General features: G+C 37.1%; 1 protein-coding gene across 5 annotated transcripts in view; it reads left to right on the forward strand.

Annotated features, from left to right (window-relative positions):
* The window catches only part of EFCAB11 (EF-hand calcium binding domain 11), a 236,529-nt gene that overhangs the window by 5,978 nt on the left and 216,569 nt on the right, over nucleotides 1-13,982 (forward strand). For all 5 annotated transcript variants that reach the window (XM_088145248.1, XM_088145251.1, XM_088145249.1 and 2 more), the window contains exons 3-5: nucleotides 3,255-3,300; nucleotides 8,884-8,985; nucleotides 10,180-10,270. In XM_088145248.1, the coding sequence (XP_088001374.1) occupies nucleotides 3,255-3,300; nucleotides 8,884-8,985; nucleotides 10,180-10,270 (239 nt within the window). The remainder of the gene's footprint in view (nucleotides 1-3,254; nucleotides 3,301-8,883; nucleotides 8,986-10,179; nucleotides 10,271-13,982) is intronic.

Genomic DNA, 13,982 nt, shown 5'->3' on the forward strand with positions numbered 1-13,982 from the left:
GTACTCACTCCTGAATACAAATTTAAAAGACTGAACATCTGATGCTTTCAGCCAATGGGAAAATGTCTCAGAATACTATGTAAGCATTTGTCTTTTACTGGGTTTAAGGTTCAATCTCAAGCTAGGTTATTTTCAGTTAAATTGGCTAGACTAAAAGCCAGTTAAATCCCAATATTGGGATTCCCAACTGAATCCCAGTATTGTGCTGGAGTAGCATTTCTGGTTTGGAGGAGTATTGAGGCTGAAAGAGTAAGGCTTGGAGGGAAAAGAACAGAAATCACTCCCAGATTCAAAAGATCAGTGAGAAGCAATGCAGTTGGGGACTACCACAGTGTAGATCCGAGTTCTGAGGAGATAATGCAAAACAGCTTCTGGTGTAATAGATCTGAGCAAATCAAACCGTCACTCAGTGTATTAGTATAAAACAGAGTTAGAAACAATCAGCTTGGCAATGAAACTTAATAGAAAGTTAGAGTAAATTAATTAAGTAGGGATTGGCACACTTCCAATCAACTTTTTCTTTCAACACCAGTTAGAGTTTCTGCATGGACTAGACTACAATTATTATTTGAACATTTTTTTCTATGCTTTGCTCTGTGATAAAGAGATATTTTTGAATTAATTACATTCTGTCTCTGATCTTTTACTGAAGAAAAGAGTAGTAACATGGCAGAAAGGCAAAAATGCTTCTTTTTAAAAGGGAAATTATTTTTTTTTTCTGGGAAAAATTAGGAATATGAGTGGAATTTGTAACCCAATAATATGCATTTGCATTTCAATTCACTCTTCTTCCACTATAATGTGGTGTGCAGCAGATGGGTCAAGACTCTCTCCCCATTCCTTTCAAAGGCGTGTCTGTCATTATGATGGACAAGTAGGACCTATAGCAATGTAGACTTTATTATTTATTTGTTCATTTATTTAATTATTCACTCCAAATGAAACACTACTCCAGCCATAGTTACTCTATGAGTGGCTAACAAAAAACTCATGCAAAAAAATAGGAAAACAATTAAAAATAATCTTGTAACAGCAGTGTCCCTCAACCCAGTACACCAAACTTTGATTGTAGTAGGTCTTCACTTATTCCCAAGAGCCTTCCTGAAGGTGCACTAAACTAGAGTTTAATGCTCTACTTAACATTCCAGACAATCAGCCAGGCTTCAAGCTTTTGTAGGATTCTGTGTTTTCATTGCTCATTATGTTGTGAGCTGCCCAAAGTCAATTTGAAGTTTAGCAGTGCCTAAATTAAAATAAGTAAATAAAATCTATATACTACTAAAATTCTCATTGTGTTTATCTGTTTGTTTGTACCATCAAGTTAGCCCAAATGATGCATTATACCACAAAGGTTTTTGCATCAAGGTACCTAAAATCTGCTAACTTAAAGAATGTGTAAAAATCCGTGTCCCATTACCCCTGTGGAATTGAAATGTCCAGGATGTTCAGACTACTTTTATTCACAAAGTTCTGGCTGTTGCAATGTTCCCACAGTCACGTGATTGTGATTTCCAATACTCTCTGCCAGCTTCCCACAAACAAAGTCAATGGGGAAGCCGGTAGGAAGTTGAAAGTTGCTCCTGTTCCCACTGCTCTTCTACCTGCCTGTGGTCATTATCAAAGCAAAGTGATAGCAATACCATTCAGGAAAATTTAATGTTCATTCCGGTCACATCAGAGTGCACTACCTTTCTCTCAAAGGATGACCCAACAGGTCACAGGTTGTCTAGTAAAAACTAAAAGGAGTATGGTGCAGTAACTCCAATTTATGTAATGCAGGGACTTGTATTTTTGTTTTGCTAATAAAAACTCATTTGCTTTGTTCTCTAGAAATCAACATAGTAGAGGTCTTAATTTTAACCTATAGTTTCATCATCAAAACCCTGAAGAATTTGTAGCCAGTTTGATCTTTAAACAGAAGTAGCAATTGGAGTTTTCATTTTTATCAAAACTGTAGTTCCTTTAATGCTAGAAGAGAACGTTAAGACAAAGTTATTTTTAAAAGTTAATATTCATTTGTATTGTTTCACTTCAGCTCAAATATGGCACTAAGTTTTGTCAGGCCTGTACTTGTGGTCTTCCATTGCATACTCTTGTTTCCCACTTCCACTTCTGAGTTATTTATTCATTTGATTTATATAGCTGCCTACTCAGCACTCAGCTCATGTCAGCATATATCATTATTGAACAATAATAACCCAGTAAAACACATAATAAAACAAAGCATGAAAAAATCCACAACAGAAACATATATAGGCATAAAGTGCCAGGAAAAAGTCATCTAACAGGTCATATCACTCCCAGACTCAATTCCTGAGGGAAAAAACAGTCTTCAATGTCTTTTGAAAGTTGGGCAGGGTTGGGGCCAGACAAATATGAGATTGTTGTTCCGAAGGACTAGAGCAGCAACAGATAAGACACATCTCCTAGGTCTTACCTACGTGATGGGACCCAGAAAAATAGTATATGATATTGTATAGTTTTGATTCAATAGCAAACGTTTGTCAGCAAGCCATGTTCAAATTATAGTTAGTAATTTTGCCAATAATTCAGAATTGCATGAGGAATTTGAATTGCAGATTATATCTGAATTAATTTAGTTTGGTTCATATGTTATTTTTGGCTTAGCATATTATACAAATCCAAGCATTAACATCCATTTTTACACCCACATTTAACAAATGTGGTTAAAACATCATGGTTTAATACGATGAATTGGAATTTAATTAGTTATGACTAACTTAGGTCCGGTTCATTTCACTGGATCTGCATTAAGCCTGGAAAAGTTTTAACTTTTCATTTCAACTATAAATTTATCAGATTATTTCTTGAGAAAAGCAATCTCAATTTCGATATTTGAAAAATTTATTCTATTAGAGTTTAATACAATGGCTTGCTAATCTACTCTTTAGCATATGTTTCTGGAGACATTGTTACCATTGTTACCATCCAGTTAAGTACTTTCAAATTTTATTAATTTTGGTTTTACAAATTTATGTGTTTAGCTTTTCCATTAAAATCAATAGGACTTCAAGGTTTCTAATCATTGTTTGATTTTGCCCTTAATGTTGAGTTCTCACAGAATGGTTGTGGGGAAAACAAGAAGCGAATTTTTCCAAAAAACAAAAGATGGAATAAAAATTTAATTAATTAATTAGATAATTATGTATTTATCCTAATGATTCTGAAGAATTTGTTTATATGTGAGTATTTAAGGGTTCATTTGTTGATGGTACTATTTTTTTCTATTTTAGGTGGAAGTGGATTCAGTTATGGCCTCTGTGAAACAAAATCCATTGGGTATGAGCATGAGACTATTTTGATGCACTAGTGATAAGAGCTTAATAAAAAAAACTACAGGGTTTGAAAAGATCATGTAGTAATGTTTTTAAATATTTGAGACACCTATTGGACCTCAGCTTGCAAATATGCATTTTGTTTATTCTTATTTGTGATAGCTTAAAAATAAGATGGTGGGGAAGTTGCACACAGGTGGCGCAGTTATTGCATGAGAATTTGAGCCAAACCTAGCATTGCTAAGCAACAGGAATTCTAGCCTTTGGGCTCCCTCTGTTTCCCAGATCTGCTCATGATTATTTCCCAGTTGCCTGATCATATTGGGAAGCTAGAAGGCCCTGCAACAGTGAGGAGTAAACCTACCCACCAATGGTTCTTTTCTCCAGATTTCAATCGATTATTAAATTGGTTTACAAATATTTAATTGAGGAAGGGGGACGCGGTGGCGCAGCGGCTTAATGACGCTGAAAGTTGCTGGCCAGAAATGGTCAACACTTCAGCGGTTCGAGTCCAGCCTTCGCGTTAGCAGGGTAAGCTCCTGTTTCCTCCCCAGTTCCTGTCAACCCAACAGTTTGAAAACTCACATGAGTAGATAAATGGGTACTCTCACTCCGGTGGGAGGAAAAATGCTGGCGGCGCCTTGCAAAAAGGAGTCGGGAGCAGTTGCCGGTAAGCGCGAAAAACCGTGCGTGCCCGAAAAAGGCGCGAAGCAACGGAAACCCCGCCTCCTGCGCTCGCCAGCTGGGCTCTGCCCTAGGAAAGAGGCTCTGGCAAACCACTTCTGAAACAATTGCCTTGAAAACTGCAAGGACTCGTCCAAGCAGTCACTGCAGAGTCGGTAACGACTGAGCGCAGATTAAAAAAAAAAAAAAATGAGGAAAGTAAAGATACAGTGTATGTATGATATTATAGAAATGTGTTATTATTGTCTAATAATAGTAATTAGTACAAAAGGCTCTTGTTTATACATTTCTGCCCTGTTATATTCATGAAATTAAAATATAGATTAGCTAGTAAAAGAATTTAACTTTATTTAAAGCTCATTCTGAAACATCATAGTCAATTACGACTCTGTTTAGCATTGATTACTACGTAATAGAAAAATAGTTTGCTTTAATCAGATTGAATATCCATGCAAGGAAATGCAATATGTTTAGATACTCTTCCTTTGTAGGATTCTAAACTTAGTCAATACTGTAAATCCTGGAAACAGGAAACCTATTTGTAAATATGACATTTCTATACATTAATTATGGAAATAACATTACTAATGGCTCAGTGAAACATTATATGTTATGGCTCTAATTGGCTGAAATAATATAATATGGAAAAGAAACCTATAATACAAATATTATTTAACACTGAGATTCTGGGCACTTTAAGTAATATATATTGTGCATTCCGGAAGTCATCAAACACTGAAGAAATAAAATGTACTTATGCACTTATGCATTAGAGAGAATTCAGAGTGCTTTATGCCACACTATATTGTAATATTCTCAGTGTTATTCCATGTTTAGATGTGTGGATTTGAATTCATGGTGCACATGAGATTAGATCAACAATATCAACTCTGATTGAACTGGATTATGGCATATCTTAAAGGCGTCTAAGAACAACTGCAAAAACAAAAGTAGAATTCCACCTCAAAGATAGTTTTTATCCAAAAAGTAACTATTGTTTTCATCCTCTTTTTAATCAGAAAAAACAGAAATATAGTTAGTCCAGATCATACTGGGGTATGAATTTCTAAGAATTACATTATTTTTAGATAATTCTATAAATGGTGACATTCATATTGATCAATTAATGTCATCAAAAGCAGGGATTAGCAATATAGCATTGCTAATATGTATGTAATATAACCCTTCATTGATGCAAATTTTGTTGATTGATAGAAGCACAGAGTAACTCGCTTTCCCTCCCCTATCTGAAGGAAAAAATATGAATAAAGCAATTGACTAAAAAAATATTTTCATTATTTTTATTAATGTTAACTCCTGTACCCATATCTGTTACCTAAATAACAAATTGTAAAAAATATTAAACATTCAAATGATTAATCATTTTCACTTAATAACACTATTCACATGACATCCTTGACTGGGTCAAGAAGGAATAAGCATATTCTGAAAATTTCCAAATGGAGGTAATTTACTTAGTGCATTAACTCTGCAGGAGTTGGATTTAACTCCAAACAGACTTTGTCTTATTTGGAATTAAATTAATTCTATCCAATCAACTAAGACCCCCACAATCTTGTTGAAATTCCTTTCCCAGAGTTAATTGTCATTCCAAATCTGATTGAGATGAAATTGCAGAAAGACCTTGTGAAGTTGGGATCTCTTATTTATCTCTGTGGTTGTCCTGATTTTCATCTCCCCCTGGCCAAACCATCTGAGAGGTCATTAAAATGGCTGGCTAATGAAAGATCCAGCCATCGTGTGTTATATGCTGCTAATGTACAACAGTAAATGCAACAGTAATGGGAGAAGAAATGTCATGTGAACTGGTCCCTAAACTCCTGTACAGTCTTTAGTATAACACTCTCTTATAATTTATTTATTTATTAAATTTATATGTCACCCATCTCCCCAAGAGGGCAACTCTGGGTGGTTCACAATTAAAATCCAAAACAGTAACAACAATAAAAATATAAATAACCATATTAAAATTAACTAATAAGAATAATATACAGTGGTACCTCAGGTCACGAACGCTTCTGTTCATGAACAATTCGGTTCACAAACAGCACCGTTCGCAAAATTTTGCTTCCATTCGCGAACTCCGCATCGGGTGATGAACAGGATCCGCGGCCGTTTCCCTGCTGACACACGTGGTCATGGCTTCCTGTAGGGAGGGGGACTCTCCTTCCAAACAATAACCGCCTCCCCACCTGCCTTCCTGTCCTCCACGCCAGAAGTCGCCTCAAGCAAGGTTAGTGTCCTCTCTCTTCATACTGTACCGTACTATACTTTGTTTCATATTTTTGTGGTTTAAAAAAAAAATACATATGGTTCAGAATGGATTAACCGTATTTACATTGAACCTTATGGGAAAATTTGATTCAGTTGGCAACCAAAATCGGTTGGCGACCAAATTCGTAGGGGTCAGAACGGATTAACCGTATTTACATTGAACCTTATGGGAAAATTTGATTCAGGTCGCGACCAATTCGGGTCGCGACCAGAGTTGCGGAATGAATTAAGTTCATGACCCGAGGTACCACTGTATATTGCAGAAAGACCATCTGTGTGTGTTTGTAATTCAAGATGATGAAGGGGAGCAGTATCAATCATCCCACCAGCCAATTCCAACAATGCGAGCCCCCATCAGACCCCCAGTCCATCTGGCATAGCCATTTTTTCACACTTTTTCAGAAGTCCAGGAGAGTGGGGCAACCTGCATCTCAGGTGGTAAGCTGTTCCACAGAGCAAGAGCCACAGCAGAAAAGGCCCTCTTTCTAGATCCCACCAGCTGAAATTCCTTGACTGGTAGGGTCTGCAACGCGCCCCTTCTGCTGAACCAAGTGGGCCAGGCGGATATAACAGGGGTGAAGCGGCTCCTCAGATAACCTGGTCCTGTGCCATGAAGGGCTTTAAAGGCAATAACCAACATCTTGAATTGGACCTGGAAGCAAACTAGCAACCAATGCAGCTTGCGTAACAGAGGTGTTATGTGTGCAACCCTAGGGACATTCAAAACTATCTGCACCACTGCATTTTTCTCCAGCTGTAGCTTCTGAATGCTCTTCAAGGGTAGCCCCATGTAGGGCGCATTGCAGCAATCCAAATGGGAGGTGACAAGGGCATGAGTGACCATGCGGAGGGCCTCCTGATCCAGGAAGGGGCGTAACTGATGCACAACACAAAGTTGTACAAAGGCCCTCCTAGCCATGGCTGCCACTGCTCTTCGAACAGGAGTTGTGAGTCTAGGAGGATCCCCAGATTATGCACTAGGTCTGTCTGGGGTAGTGCAACCCCACCCAGAACCAAGGATGATAAGCTCCTAGATCTTGAGGCTCCCCATACCCACAGCCTCTACCAGGGTTTAATTGAAGCCTATTGTCCCCCATCCAGGCCCCTACAGCCCCCAGGCACTGCGAAAGAGTTTAATATTCCCTTTGTTGTATACAGGTAGTCCTCATTTAGTGACAGCCTCATTTAGCAACCGTTTGCAGTTACAACAGAGATGAAAAAGTAACTTTACAACTAATCATTGCATTTACAATCTTCACAGTTCTATAAAGCAAAGGAAAGGTGAAATAAGATCATAAGCACAGTTGCAGTTTCACTCAGCAACCGCTTTGCTTAACAACCAAGTTGCCGGTCCCAATTGTAGTCATTAAATAAGGACTACCTATACTTTCTGTTTATGCAACGTGTATTTCTACATAGAGTATCTTTTTAGATTTCAGCCTGAAAGTAAGGACTGTCTGGTTGAAAATGACAATGACAATGACAGTGATGATGTTAACTAGTCTTGTAGCTTAAAATTAGAATTAGAATGCCATTCAATGACATCCAACTGATTTTCCCCCAGAACTGGTTTCATATACCAGTGTTGGAAATTCCTGACCTTAGGTTTAAATATTGGAGCTGGTGAGGCAAAGTCCCTGATTCTCATACTAGAGAAAGCCATTTGGTAGAGAATGGAGAGATGGGAGAGAGCTTCAGGGCCAAGAAAAGAACCACCAAAAGTCCATTGGCTTGAAAAGGTGGGAAGAAGTTCAGGATTTGAATTTGGATGGATGGATGGATAAGAGAGAGAGAGAGAGAGAACAAGACAGTTCAAATTTCTTGTGTGCTGTTATATGCAAAATATCTTAATATGTATGAAGGAATGTATGAAGGAATGTATGTTCCTACTTTTATATTGATTTTATCAAAAAATGCTCATTAACCTACATTTTATTCAGTTAAAGCTAATTTTACATTTTATTAATTTTTTTAAATTAAACCTTCCTACTAACTTTCACTTTCAGACTATAACAGGATTTCTGTGTTCCATTTTTCTTCTAACATTGGCAGTCACTTAGGTTTCTAGGTGGGAAGTGAGAACTTCCAGTACCACCTTTGAATCAATGTGTTCTTGTCATCAGAAAAAGGAATCAATTTTCCTTTTTATGGTTAACTGTAATCATTAGTTTTGATTTGATCACAAACCTTGCCACAACATAGTCATGAGTAGTCTATTGATTTTTATAAGAATGTTAACTTTAAATTAAGAATATTCATTATATACTTACATATTTTGTAATAAAGCTGGTTTGCATTGCTGTTACACATGTGTGTCTGGTAAATGGTATTCTCCAGCAAATATATGAAACACACTTATTTTGGAAAGCTGTGATTTGTGGTCAAGGCTACACATGATGAACATAGGGGGATTTAGTCTATCTAAATTTATATATGATTACACTGTAATGCATTCATGCTGTGCACACAATTAGGAATAAGTTGCATTGAACTCATGCAGAAGATTACACATGGTAGACTGTACTATGCTGCTTGAATTTTATTTGTTGGAAGAATAATTATTTACTTCTTTTGATATATGCCTAATCCTAACCCTATTTTTTCTTAGGTTTATCACTTGAAGAATTTTTAAATCTTATGACTACAAAGAAGGTTGTACACTTTTACCATAGTGAAATAAGACAGTTATTCATTTCTTTTGATAGACAATGTAAGTTGTCCCCCCATGTGGAATAACTTTATTTGAATATCTTACTGATAACGTTTTGTTATTATATTTTAATTATATCCTTTTTTCTGGACAGCTCAGGGCAGCATAAAATCTTTTCTCCTCCCATCACCAATATCATTACAGGCTTTTAAGGCAAATCTCACTCTGGCCCTGTTTGGGCAGGATTTGAAGCACTTACAGATAGTTGTTGAATGACCATTTGTTCAGCGATTTTACAAAGTTACAACGGTGCTTAATGAGGGGGACTTATGACAGGTCCATAGTTATGGCCATCACAGTGTCCCTGTAGTCACAGGATCACGATTTGGGTGCTTGGCAACTGGCTTGCACTTATGATGTCATAGTGTCCCACTGTCACATAATCACCATTTGCAACCTTCACTGCCATCTTCTGACAAGCAAAGTCAATGGGGAACCCAGTAGGAAGTCACAAATGGCAATCGTGACCGCAGGATGCTGCAACTATGCGGAATTCGCCTAACAATGGCAACTGGGACTGCCACAACTGCCATCATAAGTCGGCATGGTCATGTGACATCACACTTTACTAACATGCCGCTTAGCGATGGAGTTGCCAGTCCCAATTACCATTGTTAAGCAAGGACTATCTGTACTATCTTGTGTACAGATTGGACATGATTCTCCCCAGTCTGATTCTTTAAACTCTATACTTGTCTTTTGTTAAAGAGCATTGCTTCAAGGTTTACCAAGGTTAAAAATAATATTATTCAATTAAAGTGTAAAATCAGAAGGACTGTTGTAGCACCTTTTCTGGTTAACAAATTTTATTAAAAGGCATAAGCTTTTTTGAGCTGCAGGACTACCTTTTAATAAAATTAAAAACTCTCCTCCTCAAATTAAAATGTAGTAAATCAATTTATTGAAAGTGTACTTGTCAGATTTCCTGGTATTTTTGGGGGCATTAAAATAAATCCATGTGGAATAGTCAGCTCACAACATAAATTCTGTAGCTAAGTATACTTTAAACTTTGTGCACTCCCCTATCCCCCCAATAACAAGTCACTTGTATTCTCTTTTCCAAAACATGGTGAAGCCCTTCATTTCTCATGCATCAAAAATTTATGTTTTCAGTCTTGGTTCATAAATGTACGTTCTAAATATTTAAGCATCTTTCAACCTGCGCTCCCTTTTCTGATTTATTTTTCCAACAAGGTAAAGGATTTTTATCTTTTGAAGATTTCAGAAAAGCTTTCAGTATTGTTGTGCCAAAGTTGCCAGAGAGGATCATTGTTGAAGCATTCAGGTAGGACAAATTGAATTATTTCATTATGCTTTGAAAAAGTATGCATGGTTTGGTCTGGTCTGGTCTACTGCAAGCATTGTACACTCTCTTCCCCAGCATGCACTAATTACTTGTACTTGCTTGTACTTTGTCCTCCTTCCTTGCTTATTATCTCTATTACTGTATTACAGACAGTTTCCAAAGAGATCAAAAAGGTGAAGGGTGCAAGAAGCGGGGGTGGGGGTGGGGGGTGGGGGTGGGGGGTGGGGAGGCTTTGAGAACACTACAGAAGATGTCCGACAAGCTGTTGCTGCAGTAACTTAAAAACCCATGCAATGCTTTCAACATTTCAAATGTTTCCTCCCTCCTGGTAGATTAACTTTCTTGCAAATTTTATTCCATCCTGAGGAAAAAACACACACACAAAGAAGTTATGGATGGTGTTAGGCATTTGTTTTTCCATACCAGATAATAGGAGGGAGTAATTCATTTTTTCTGACTCATTCTTCAGAATTCGAATGAGTTGGGCAGCAGTTCCCCAGACTCACACAAGGCACAGTTGGCTACTTTGGGAGCTAATGATCCAGGTGGAAAATAGATTAGATGGTCTTTGCATAGCCTTACTATTTGCACAGCCTTATTATTTGAAATTCTCCATTTCGGTTTTATGTACTCTGTAGCATGCTTTGTCAAGTCACAGTGTTTCTTTAAACAACTTTCTCTGCCACTGGAAACAATTATTTGTTTAATTTCATACAAGAACAACAGGTTTCTAGAAAATGTGTACAGGCAAGCGTGAGTTTTAATATGTACATTAATATTTACAGTGCATATGGAACAGCAAAATGAATATAAATTGACAGTATATCTACTGAACCATTTGGTGGCGCTAAATAGCTTTTTAAAGAGAATCAGTGAAAGAAATATAAATAATTTCACAATGTAGTACTTACCTTAGATTGTTTCTTGGTTATGATATTGCTTTTCAAAATAAATTCTTAAATTTTTCACATTAACAGTGCTGTTAAAACAACATAGTACACATGCAATGATATATCTTGTGAAAAGTGAATCTTAATTATTTCCTGTAGATTATCAAGCATACTTAATGACTATAACAATGCCAATTCACTTCAGATTTCTTTTAGCCTACTGTATCTCTTGACCCAGGTTCTAAACACATGTCAGAACTGACATTACAAAATGAAGCAAAAGCCACAACATTGCCATGGTACACAGATACCACACTCTTGCCTTTCTTACAAGGAATGTATGTATGTATGTATTTAAATTTAGAGGCCACCAAACTCCAGATGATTGTGAGTGCTTACAAGTCTAGCACAGCATATCAAAAAGCAAGACTGTCACATAGCATGACAATCTTGTACAGTTGTTAGTAGCAGAATTCTGTTCAGTGGCAAATCCTGGTTGGGACAGAACAGCCATGGCCTCCACTTTCTGTGTGAACCATCTTCTAGAAGATTCAAAACCCTTTACCATCTGTGCAGTAGCCAAATTCTGTGTGGCCACAATGAAAATAAGGCATAACTGGTTACAGAAATAATCACGTCTGTTTTATTTATCACTTTAGGTTTAACACATACTAGCTATCTTGTTTTTAGATGATATATATTTTACTTCATAGTCCGTAATATTTTAGATTTATACTTGCACAGGTAATTAATGCACCATTATAGCAGTGTATGTCACATTTTTATGTGCTATTTTATCTTTGTTATGCTAGAATTTTGTCTCATCTATTTGATTTTACCTTCTTGTTGTTTTTATTTTTGCTGGTCATTGACCAAATAAACTATTATATATATATATGTCATGGCTTCCAGAGACATATCATCAGTGAAGGCACTTACATCTGTGCATGTATTATTTGCTCAATCAGGAATAACTGAAATTAGTGAGGCAGGTCTTCCAAGTGTGGGAATGGTCTATCCACACTGCATTGTTTTAGCAAAATCACGCTTGATGCAGGTTTCAATATACATTCCTGTTCAAGGGTGCATTCATATAAGCAGTTTATTGCTAATAGTATTATGAACTCAAATATACCTCTGATTTGTGCCCATGGTTCTTGAGCTATCTGAGTTCATGGAACTCCCTGGATGGATCAGGCCTCAACTACTATATTATTTAAACTGGAACTTGTTAAGTGTATATTTATTTCCAAAGGGTTGTGATGCATTTTCCTGACTTCTGGTCCATGGAATAAGGATAGTTGCTACCATTGCCATAAATTTTTCCAGTGGATAAGAAATAGGCTGCAAGAAGTTGTCTCTCTCCAAGTTACTTACAGGTAGTTCTCACTTACCGCCTGCTCATTCAGTGGCCATTCAAAGTTACGACAGTACTGAAAAAGGAGATTTATGACCAGTCCTCGAACTTGTGGCCATTGCAGCATCCCTGTAGTCATGTGATTGTGATTTTGGGCGCTTGGCAACCAGCATGCATTTACAACGGTCACAGTGTCTATGGTTACATGATCACCATTTGCATCCATCACAGCCTGCTTCCAACAAGCAGAGTCAATGGGAAAGCCAGCAGGAAGTTGCAAATCATGACAATGTGACATTGTGCTTAATGTCCATGGTGATTTATTTAACAACTTCAGCTGGAACTGACGTAAGTTTGGCACAGTCACTTGATGTTTCACTTTACAACCGCGTTGCTTAGCAATGGAATTGCCAGTCCCAATTGCTACTTCCTTCCCTTTGGCCAGCTTATTATAAATGCCAAGATACCTTTCCAATAAGCATTTTTCTTCACCTTGTGCTTGCCATAAGACACAAGTGGAGAGCGTTAGTAGTAATATATTAATGTTTGATTTCTGTTCTTTATTTTAGAAATCATAAATACCTTGCTTTCTGTAAAGGAAGCCAAGATTTTCCTCCAAATAACATTTGCAGAATACAGCCAAACATTTTTGAACATGAGAGGATGGGCAAGTGAGGGATGGAGCCATTAATCTGCATGTAAGCAAGTGGCTGGACTCTGCACATTTGAGTCCTCATTCTCAGGCAGACATGATGGAACTGGCTTCTGCCCCTTTTCTGCTTCAGGGTGGATATGCACCCTCTAAAGTGTTTGCCTTACAGCTCAACAAAAATATATGTATTGGTGTCTTTCTTTTTTGCAGACTAGGAAGAGCTCTTTCTCCTATACATCAAAGATTTCTTCCCCAGTGTCTACCGTTATCACATGGAATAAGCTAGTCTAAGCAATTCCATCTAAATATAGCAGCAGGGTATGCATACTTACCTGGAAGAAAGAACCATTACACTCAATAGGATTTTGTGTGGAGTAAGCATCCATGGTTTTATGCTTGATGAGCCTAGCACAAATGTCCAGTCTTCCTGTGTTCTACTATTTCATATCTTCAGTTCATCTCTGTCTTGTTTTTATTGTTTTATCTTCTTTTTATTTTCTTTCCTAATGCAGCTTCCTTTTCATATCAAGCCATTACAGTCTTTTCTCCACCTTCTTCTTGTAATAGAGGATGGGATATACATAAATGTGTTTGTACATGTATATGTCTATATATGTAAGGGAAAATGGTTTATATGTGAATATGCTGTTGCGTGATCAACTATTTTTACAGATTATAGGCAATTAATTTCAATATTGTCTGTAAATATTTTACAGAAAATTTACATACTTAAATTACTTTAATATTTTCCCTGCTCTTGCTTTTTTTTTAGTGAGATCTCTTGCATGTGTG

Source organism: Python bivittatus, unplaced genomic scaffold (genome assembly GCF_059951505.1).
Source record: "Python bivittatus isolate LINGU-HERP-01145 unplaced genomic scaffold, Pbiv_v1 ctg000480_np1212, whole genome shotgun sequence".
Classification (NCBI taxonomy): domain Eukaryota; kingdom Metazoa; phylum Chordata; class Lepidosauria; order Squamata; family Pythonidae; genus Python; species Python bivittatus.